This window comes from Chelonoidis abingdonii, chromosome 3 (assembly GCF_003597395.2).
Source record: "Chelonoidis abingdonii isolate Lonesome George chromosome 3, CheloAbing_2.0, whole genome shotgun sequence".
Taxonomy (NCBI): domain Eukaryota; kingdom Metazoa; phylum Chordata; order Testudines; family Testudinidae; genus Chelonoidis; species Chelonoidis abingdonii.
Window position 1 is genome coordinate 143,858,084 of NC_133771.1, and position 11,435 is coordinate 143,869,518.

Consider the following 11,435-nt stretch of genomic DNA (forward strand, 5'->3'; position numbering starts at 1 on the left):
TTTGGGAACATACTAAGGCAGAATCTACTAAAAGCCCATTCAAAACCTGTCAGTTTCAAGTCAGGTGACTGACCTAGCAATCAAGTCTATTTACTCAAGACACTTTAATCTAATCTTTGGAATATTCCGCCAGAAGAAAAATATACATGGCTAGGTCTAATAATATTTTAAACAACTTTACTATAGCTAGGTTACAAAATAAACAAACATCGCTGTAGAGACTGTGTGTTTGATATAGTCAAATTGCAGCAGCACAAGAATCCATCTTCAGTCTGCTGATGGAAAAGCGGTAGCTGCTGAGAGGGTTCCCTCTCCCCATGCTCATCTCCATCTCAGACAAGGAGCGCAGAGCCATTCTGTCATCCTACAGTTAGAGTTCTCTCATCATGCTCGCAGCCTCTCATTTTCTTTTAGTACTCTACTGTATCCCATAGCTGCACCTCACAGCTGCAGCTGGCAGCACTAAGTGCTTAAATATGAAGGTGAAAAGCTCCAGACTGAACACTGAGTGAGATGGCAAAGGTAACGAGACACATTTTCTTCCCACAGAAAGGACTGGAGTGTAGGGCAGAGGGTTTTTCCCACATAGTGGAAATGTTAATGCTGGATTCAGCCATTGGGTCACCTAGATGATCAGTCCCAAATTCGGAGGGGCCGGCTCCACCCTTAAAATTCAATTTTAAGAGGATTATATTGGAAATATGCTGAGGTTTTATGGCAAGGTGCCTAACATAGCCCAGGACAAATTTTAGTTCCAGTAGGCAAATGACAAGTGAGCCTTCCGTGCTAGAAAGATGCATCCTGAAGAAAAAAAAAACCAGACAATGAGTCTGCTCAGGGAAGATGAGAGACAGCAGCAAATCCGATGGGGTGATGCCAAGCAGTAGCCACATACCTGCTTTCACTGTTTGTCCGAGTTGCTGAGGTTCACAGACATACACCTGCACTGCTTGACTTTCTGGATTTTCTTGAGTCGGAAAGGTGGATCCAGCTCAGGGCACTCCAGCTCCACAGTGAAGGAGGTGACTTTCTGAGGCTTGCAGAAAGCACAGGACTGGAAGGATTCCTCATCCTTTTTCACATGCCGGGGGATGTAGAAGGAGTTGCACTGGCCATAGCAGAAACGGTTGATGATGGTGCGGCTTATGCAGCCCTCCTCGCTGACAGTCTGCCGCAGGGGTTGGGTTTTGCACCAGTCACTTTTAAGGTACTTCCTCTCAGTGACCACCAAGGCCTCCTGGCTGGAGGCCAGTACTTCTTTGTTCAGATGCTGCCTCCTCTCTGAGTTGTTGCTTGTGCTGTCTTTGTAGGGAGATGGAATTGCTCCTGCAGGACGGTTTTTCCTGGTATCTGTTACTTTAACCAAGGTCGCCACCAGAAAAACAGATAAGGCAAGTTTCCAGAGCATCCTGCAAGAATAATACAAGTGAAGGTTAGAAGACATAACACTTCAGCACAATTTGCCTTTATTTTATCTGCACAGATATTTGCCCATCCCAGCAACAGCTAGACAGTGTTCACTAAGAGTTATAGATATGACTATTGTATTCTTCACCTTAGGAGAAAGGAAACATTTTCAACTTGCCATAACTGAAGTCTGTTTCTTCTTCCCCCTTGAAAACTTCCCTGCCATCATGTTTCAAAAAAAAATCAAGTGTTATACACAGGATTTGTCAATGAAGAAATGAAGGGACCAGTAGATTATCTAGTCTGATCTCCTGCTTAACACAGGCCACAGAATTTTATCCACTTACTCTTGTATTGAGCCCAATATACAGATTTCTTTCCATCGTATTCAAGTCTACACATTCTATTAATAGAGCTGGGATATGATGACTTTTGAAATCTGTTTAGTTCCCTAGGAGAATGGCTAGTTTTTAGGGCTCATTGGTCACCAAGTATGCCAGGAGGATGGGTTTCTGGCCATTGGGAGACAGGGCCCAACCTACATAAGAATTCACTACGTCTTCTAACTACCATTTTCTCACTGATAAATTGATAATTTGACCACCTTATTGGTCAACTGTGCAAACCAGTCAGTTAACAGAAGCTAGATGTGAACTAACTTCTTCCCACCAGGAACAACTGGGAGACCAGTTGGCTAAGTTTCAGAAGTCAGATGAAGTCTGCCAGTCTCCTGAAATCCCATTTGTGCAAACTCGATCAGAGGGGAAAGGAAGAAAGGATGATCTACTGTGAATTCACATTTTACTATTTCAAGCTTTGGGGTTCCAATTCTTGTCTAGTTCCAAATCATAATACAGTCAAGTATCAAGAGGTATCTACCAGAATAGTCACTTTCACATTTTTTCCTCAAGTTTCTGGGGTTTTATGTATTTCACTGTAAGAGTGAACCTATATATTCCCAAGTGGCTCCAAGCAGCCACAAAATTGAAAGGCAGCAAATGCAAGAATATTACAAGGAAATATACGAGTACAATACACTGTTAATCTATTAGACTCATTGCTACAAGGTCTTTTAGGTAAATAATTTAGTACAATTAAGAGACGCATACATATGGATGAGACTTTTTTTTAGAAAAAGATGTAAAACACTCACTTTACAAAGAATAAGCCAATCACTAACTGAGACATTAAGAAATTTTCCCAGTGGGCAGATTATTCCACAATTGTCCATTACAGTTTCCTGCAGCTGGAACAGGCCCCTGTTAGAGGCAGACCACTGGATTTCATGAACCAGTCATTTGATCCCAGTCTGGCAAGTTTTCAGTTCCTGAAGGTCACCACTCTCTGCAGGAGGAAGTTAGGCCACTTGTACAGAATTCACTTTGATAAGTTAGGCCTAAACCTTCACAACACTCAAAAGTATTTCTGCCTCCCAGAGGAAATAGGAACAAGAAAATGTATGGCAATAGAGACACTAGAGTAGACTAATATTGTGGTAAGTGACAGTTTCCTCTGATTTAGTTCTTAAGCAAACTGGCTTGCAAAGGTACTAAGTGTCCATTGATATTTAGGGTGCTTTAAATAAATGGCCTTTTTTCAAAATGCTTAACTTTCAGCAAATTAATACTCAGATGGAGACTGGATAAAACTCTTGGTGAATCTGCACAGAATCTTTCCATCAAGACCACTGGATGTTAATCCTGGTATCCAAGCCAAAACCTAATCAGATAGCTACAGTCCAACATTTAGTTTCAGCTTGATATAGATGTCCCACACTTCCTCAAACTGCATTTATGGCTGCACTCCAGTAATGGGTGAAATAATTGATCCCAATGTTGTTTATGAACATGCATTCTCTACTTGGGTCAAGACACAGACACAAGTCCCCCACACAATTACAAATTCATGTCTTACAGAAAAAACAGACCCACTCCACTTACCCTCCCATCCTCACCAAAAAAATAATAGCCACAGCACTACTACATCTTGAGTGGGGAGATCCAATTAGACATAAATTACAAACTGCACAGATCAGTGAGCTTCCACTATAAACTAGATCATTGTTAGTATCAAATACTGGGATTCAAAACCCCTTCTGAAAAAAAAGAAGTGCCATCAAGATCTCAGTGCAACTGTTCAGAGATTTTAAATGCCTGATTAAACTTCCTCCAGAAAGGGGTAGTGTAGAAGCCCAATAATACTGCAGGTCTCTTCCAGCCCTACCAGTTCTGAGAGTCTATGAAAAAAGGCATGAAATTATAGTAGCTTAACAATTACTGAAACAGCTTCTACCTAGAGAATGAGGGCCATGCGATCGAATAATGAGCCAGGATTTATCCAGTAAAATCCATGTTTATCACTAATAAAGTATTATTACTCAAAGCCACTGTTGTAAGGTTATCAGAAACTGAACTCTGCAGTACATGTAACCAAGCATTTTAGTAGTCAGATATGCACACACCAGCTATTTCTATCATTTGATCCCTATCAAATCTGGATTTTTAAGATGTTCACAAAGAGTGTATTACTCTGTCCTAAACTGGTAGGTCAAAGTGTTGTGCATCCTTTTAGATCATCACAGAACCGTGCTAACCTGCAAATTGCCCCCTCTTAAACCCAGGCACTGTTAGCAACACAAACTGTATTCAAGAAAAAAAAGGTACATACAACCTGGTGACAGAAACATTCCATGGACTATATGTTCCAGGTAACCAGCACAACACACACACACCACACCACCTCAATGAAAGCACAGAAGCATTTTGGAGAATTCTTAAGTGAGCCTACTCCAAAAATGCAAAAGTAACATGATGAATGTTAAGTTGATTTTGTTTCTGAATAGGTTGGGTCCACTGAATATAGACTGCTGGCAATAATGGGCCAGAGCCTCAGACCCAGTTCTATTCTACCCAAGATTCACAAAGGGGATTTAATCTGGCCAGGTGAGAATTCCTCCAGCAAAGGGGAAAAATCTCAATTAACATTAAGGCAGTGGAGACCATCTTCACACCATCCTTACTTGCAGCATAGAAATAGAGCAGAGGTAAGCTTCCCTATGACAATTCCTAGAGGGCATAAAGCTGCTTAAGGACCATAGCCAGCTGTTATAAGTGAAACCAGAAGCCCCTACAATGTTGTAACTTAAATAAGAGCTTGAGCTAGGGCACCTTGACAAACAAGAGGCTGTAACTTGTTCCCTGGCCAAGCCATTGCCAAGTGTATCAAGGTACAGAAAAGAATTGGGCCCAATGTCTTTGGCTCAGCTGCATTTCTATTGCATGTGTTGAATTTGGAACTGTGAGATAGTGGACAATAGATCAACTTTAGGTTCTTATAAATACCCTAAACAATCATGAAAAAGTATGTAAATCATGAGAGGTTTTTTAAAACAACGTTTATAGCTACAATGATCTACAGAGTCATAATATTCCCATGGAAAATAAGCCCTGCCTTCTAACAAGAGATCAGGCCTTAATCACATGCACTACAAAAAGTGAGCTTTGGAAAGACACAAAGTTTTGGCCACTAGTGATTTGTCCTTAAGATTAAAAAAGCCTCCTGACTTTAAACACGTAAATACAGCTTGTAAAGTCAGGATCCTCCTTTGCTATTCATTAACAGCTGCAAAATGCCATGACAAGGAGCAACTACTGCACGAATAATACAAACTTGGAAATCACTGAGGGTATAATGTGTGGGCGGAGATCTCACCCTTCTGCCAGCAGAAATCACACTTACCGTTTAGAGGTTAAATATCACTTAGAAAAATATCATCACAAAGAGTTCTCCCCTAGGTTGGCTGCTACGATCAGTGCCCACAAAAGTTCTTAAGTGAGGACTCTTGTGGCACATCTCCTAAAATCTAGCTCCCTTTGGTAGAAGGCTAGTCCCACCTCTTGAATCTGTGGTGAGGAGGAGGAAAGGAGTTTAATAAGCCATGTCTCCTCCAGTGAGCTAGCAGGATCGAAGGCCTTGTCTACACATGCAGCACTGCAGCTGTGCCACTGCAGTGTGTCTGATGAAGACGCTGTAAGCTGACAGGAGAGAGCTCTCCCATTGACATAACAAAACCACCTCTGTGAGAGGTGGTAACTATATCAGCGGGAGCAGCTCTCACACCGACATAGCACAGTCCATACTGACGCTTAGGTCAGTGTAACCTGTGTCGCTCAGGGGTGTGTTTTGTTCATACCCTGAAAGTTATACTGACAAAAGTGCTAGTGCAGGCACAGCCTAAGTAGCAGTGACCTGCAGGATTCCAACACTTTCTAACAGAGTGGGACAACATTAGACCACCCCCATTCTATTCTTAGAGGGCGACAGCAGCAGCTTGACAAGAAAACAAGCATTTAAGCTTGAATATATTTGTAAGACATGAACAATGCTATTAACAGACAGACACTCAGATTCAGTGAAATTCTAGCCATTGAAGTTAATAAGGGTTTTACTCAGTGAGGCCAGGGGGTCACCCATTTATGCTCATCTGTCTCTGTAGGCTTCCTAATCCCATGGCACTGGATCTTCCGGAAGCTTGTAAAGGTTAGTTGATAATTAAGGTTAAGTTATTTGTAACTTATTGAAGTATTCAACTTAGCTCTGTAGTGAGTCAAGTACAATACATGCAGCCATCTAAGAGCTTCCAGCTTACATATTATACTTAGAGCTGGTCAGAAATTTTCCAGTGGAATGTTTTCCTGGCAGAATATACTGATTTGGCAATAGCAACATGGGAACATATTGATTTCAAACTGTCATTGGACAGATGTCTAGTTTCCTCTCAGCTCCCGCTAATTGCTCCTCAGCAGCTCACCTGGTACGACCCAGCTCCCCAGGCAGTGGTTTTACCACCTTGCCAGCTCCTCATTTCCTGGAAGGTGAGTAGCTAGGCTGCCTGGCTGTCTCCTAGCTGAGTAGGTATGTAGCTCTTGCACAAACACCTTAGAGATTTTTTTTTTCCTGAAACCACTATTGAATGATGAAAAAAAAAAAAAATCAAGTTCTTCAGTCTATTTTGCGAACTAGAAAGTCCTGTTCCAGTTCAGCTTTAATTATGTTCTGTAATCTTAGAAGCCACATTTAAATTGTGATGATGCAGCTAAGAGGACAAATTCAATTCTTGGATATATAGAAATGGTAATAACAAATAGCAGTAGAGAGGTGTAATTACCTGTGGGGAGGGGGCATTAATGAGACCCATAATGGAATACAGTGGCCAGTTCTGGTGTCTACACTTCAAAAAGGCTATTGAAAAACTGGAAAAGGGTTCACCAAAGAGGCACAAGAATGATTCAAGGTCTGGAAAACCTTTTCAGAGTAAAACACTTTTTAAAAAAGACTGGATTTGGTTAGCTTATCCAAGAGGAGATATGATAAATGTCTATTCTATAAATACGTACCTGAACCGTGTCCAATTTACCAACATTTTACTTGAATGGTGGATATCAGAACTGGACATGTATTCCAGCATCAGTCACACAAATACAGAGGTTAAAAAAAACAAACCTCCATTCCTACTTGAGATTCTCCCGTTTATGCATCCCAAAATTACATTAGATCTTTTGGCCACAGAATCACACAGAGAACTCATGTTCAACTAATTATCTACCACAATCTCCAAATCTTTTTCAGTCACTACGTCCCAGTATAGATTCCCCCATTCTGTAAGTATGGCCTACATTCTTTGTTCCTAGTTTTATACATTTACATTTAGCAATATTAAAATGCATATTGTTTGCTTGTGCCCAGGTTACCAAGCAATCCAGATCACTCTGAACCAGCGACCTGTCCTTTTCATTATCTACTATCCCCTAATTTATGTGTCATCTGCAAGCTTTTTCAGTGACAATGTTACATTTTCTTGCAAATCACTGATAAAAATGTTAAAATAGCATATGGACAAGAACCAATCCCTGCAGGACCCCCACTGGAAACACACTCACTTGATGATTCCATGTTTACTGTTACATTTTGAGACCTATCAGTTAATCAGTTTTTAAATCCTTTTAATGTGTACCATGCCTGTATTATGCAAGTGGTCTGACTAGATCATCTCTTCTAGCACTCTAAAGAGATATGCACATGGAGCCATAAGTAAAGTCAGCCATTCAACGGCATCTCTATTATGGAGAGGTTTACTTTGCAACCTTTGTTTTGCTTTAGGGCTAGAATGGGGAAGAGAAAAGTTACATGAGAGAGAAATAACCATATTTTTATTATATATATATATGCGTGCACATGTTATTTAGATATTCAGGGCTTTAGCCCTTAATCTTTCCTCAGTATTTAAGATGAGACAGTATTTCTGTTAAACAAAGACAGATAAAATAAATTGGAAATAAGATGTCAAGTTCTAACACTTAAAGTAGGTGTGTGAAGCAAAGAATTCTTATTCGTTGCCATGGAGACAAAATGCTACTTTCTCCATTTTTTTTTTTTTTTTTATTATTAGTTACATATGATTTTGGAGATTAGTTGAACTAAAGATGCCCAGTCAGGGATCTTTGTAAAAAGACGGGATCCAGTGCTACCGTCTCACTTTAAGTGCTCGTTTGGAGACTCCTGTGCTGCTGTGATTTCATATTAGCAGCATGAAGTCATCTGAGCACTGAACTCTATCCATCCTGTTGCAATGGCACTGGCCTTTACGCTAGAAGGCTGTTTCCACCATTTAATGAATTTTCAAACCACTAAAATGCCCAATCCTAGAACCCTTGCAACTGCAAAACATATAAGAAGGGAAAACATAAAACCCAATACTTTAAATGTATTCAAAACTTTTCCAAACAACACTTGCGGCCAAACTAGTCATTGTCTGATCTGTAATGAAGAGTTTGAGGACCATACATATTAGGGATCACTTCAGAGGTACGTACATGACCACTATCAGAAGGACTATGATGTAACAGAAGAGTAATGTACTTTGCCCTAGAAGCAAAGAAGCTCCATTAATACTTTCTAACTACCTTTTTTTGGCAATTAGTGTGAACGTCTACCTTGCAGTAAGGAGCCATAGACACTGTTTGACTAAAGATTCTGAAGTGATGGCAGACAAATGGGCCAGATCCTCTTCTGGTGTAAGCTGCATAACACCATTGATTTCCATGGGGTTATGTGGATTTAAACCAGATGAAAATCTGGCTCAGTCTTCTAAGACGACAATAGCATGTATTGCACAAAAACAGTTGGAAGATTTGGGGACTAGCAAACTGGTTCAGACAAAAGAGGACCAAAACAGAATTAAATTCCATAGTAATTTCACCCCAAGCTAACAGATTGTGTTCTTGGGAAACTGAGCTCAGTTCCCAGGTCTCCCCTTCCTCTTAATGCATCTAATCAATTATGCTAATCTGCACATGGAGACAAAGGTGTTCCTACTGGAATTCTGGGGTACAGCTCTAGTGTGGTTCATTGCTAACATGTTAGAAATTGCTGCTTCCTCACATTCTAGCCCTACTATAACATGCACGGGGCATTGTTTTTACCAGGTTGAAGGCTAGCACACTTGGTATCAACAAAAATGTATCTACAAAATGAATTGTGGTAAAAGATCAGAATACTTTTAAGTCATGTACAGATATACCTTCTTTGGCTTATGCCACTGATTCAACCACAGAAGAAAGTTTTATAATCAAATTCTGCTGCAAGAGTGAGGCAAACCTTTGGGGAAAAAAATGTAACCCTTAATTTTGTCTATGCATTTGCATTGGAAAGAGCTATCCTTCCGAGTTTCTGAAAGTGAACAGCTTGTGCCAGGAGCAGAGTCAGTACAATTGGGAGGATTTGGGGTCATTTTTCCTGGACTAGAAACTCTCCATGTGCCTTGGGCTTCAGTGGAGACACTGCTCATGTCTCTCTATATAAAAAGAATTAAAAAGTCACAGGTGATGTGAAATTCAGAGATCTTCTTAAGCAGTCCGACATTCCAGAGGGTTGTGATCTGCTTGTTAGCCCTTGTATCCATGCTAAGGCACTGTACGTTCTTTACTAGAACACTGTTTAAATCAGTAGGTTCTGTTATGTCCCTAAACATGGACTAATACTATGGGCTTGTCTTCACTACTAAGGTAAATTGACCTAAGTTGCAAAGAGTCCTGTGGCACCTTGTAGACTAACAGACGTATTGGAGTATGAGCTTTCGTGGGTGAATACCCACTTCGTCGGATGCATCCGACGAGGTGGGTATTCACCCACGAAAGCTCATACTCCAATACGTCTGTTAGTCTACAAGGTGCCACAGGACACACTGCTGCTTTTACAGATCCAGACTAACATGGCTACCCCTCTGATACTTGACCTAAGTTACGCTTCTCCAGCTATGTGAATAATGTAGCTGGAATTGATGTAGCTTAGGTCAACTTACCACGGTACCTACACTGCACTGGGTTGACAGGAGACGCTCTCCTGTCATTGTCTCAGGGACCTGGAGTACTGGGGACTGGAGAGTGTTCTGCCATTGATTTAGCAGGTCTTCACTAGAGCCACTAAATCGACCCCTGCTGCATCAATTGCAGAAGCATTGACCTCTCCATAGTGAAGAACAGCCCTAAATGTTAGGAAAGAGAAACCCCATACTCTCTCAGGAGCTCGTTCTAGAGAGCTCCAGTGTATTCCCTGGTTACTGCACCAGCCATTATGGGCCAGTTCTAAGCTCAGACACAAATGTCCCTTGCTTCCACTGAGCTACTGGAAACTTGGCTCACACACTGCCCCAAAAGATCATTCTATGGAAATAGGCAGCAACCATTAGAGGTTGATGTGCTGAAAAACCTTTTCAGTGTTAAAGTAGGGAGCCCCTCGCAAATCCTGAAGATATGAGAGGTGGTTGTGAGGGCCACACCACGTCCAAGATAAGCTGCTAGGAGAACTCCCAGGCTCCAGGGAAAGAGTTGAGGGAATTCTTGGAGTGTGTGATTTATGTAGCACTCAACCTTCTCCCCACACACTCTTTCCCTCCTCCCCGCACAAGCATGCCTCAGACATCAGAGTGTCAAGTTACCTGCAACAGAGGTAGGAAAAACTTCCATCTCCCTCAAGGCATGTTCAACATTGTATAATTTGCTAGTTACTTTATTTTTGGTGTGGGGGAGGCTGTAAGGAAGACTTAAAGGTAACCCCCACCCAGATGTAAGATACCAACTTGCTGTAGCATTAGGCTTTTCAGTGCCAGATCAAACTACATCCTTGGTAGTTGCCTCTAGAGTTGTACCACTAAGTAGAAGTGTTGTGCCACTTAGTTGTAAACATTTATTCTCCAAGTGGTACAACTATGTGCTTCTTGGCTATTCAGTTAAGCTAAGCTCAGGCAGTTTTGAATACAGCTGCTCAGTTCATCATCAGTGCCAGAGTTAGAGATCACATAATTTTTCTCTGAACTGATCTCCTGCCAGGAATGATATGGATTTAAACAGTTAATTACAGATCTACGATACTACGCTCTCCACAGCTTGGGCTTCTCTTATCTTGCAGAGCTCCAAAACTCCTGCTTCACTTTCCTTTTTGAAGTGGCAGTGGAAGGACAGAGAAGTTTCTCATTTTTCAAGGGTGAAGGAAGGGAGAACCGGTAGAAGTCTTTCAGTGTTGGTCCGTAATGCCTCAGATATAAATTACTGGGTCCCTTAAGACACTGAATAATAAAACTAAAGTCTTGGAGCCATGCATACTTTGGTTGTCTTCTTTGGGGATACAAATGCCAAAACACATAGCCACCTTGATAAATTCCAATGCTTCCCAAAGATTTACATACCACTTGCCAGTGATGCAGGCAGAACTTAATACCACCATTAGATATATAGAAATCCTAAGGACATAATGTTTAAAAAGAGGAAAAATAAAGTGGAATAAAAGTGCAGTGATATGGAATGCTATCAAGTTGGCTACTTATTTGTGATGAGGGGCCAAACTTGTAACAGGAAAGACATTTTTGCCATTGCATATCACTACATCAGCATTTATTTGTTTTATTGGGGGGGGGGGGAGAAAAGGAGAGAGCACAGTTTCTACTCTAACAGACACTGAGAGGCGCGCTCGCA

The 11,435-nt window shown here is 41.2% G+C and overlaps 1 protein-coding gene across 1 annotated transcript in view; it reads right to left on the reverse strand.

The window, feature by feature from the left end:
- Window positions 1–310: 310 nt before the first annotated feature.
- Window positions 311–11,435, reverse strand: part of GREM2 (gremlin 2, DAN family BMP antagonist) — a 55,540-nt gene continuing 44,415 nt past the window's right edge. The window contains exon 2 of the mRNA XM_032774268.2: window positions 311–1,409. Within this exon, the coding sequence (XP_032630159.1) occupies window positions 902–1,408 (507 nt within the window). The 5' untranslated portion in view covers window position 1,409 and the 3' untranslated portion in view covers window positions 311–901. The remainder of the gene's footprint in view (window positions 1,410–11,435) is intronic.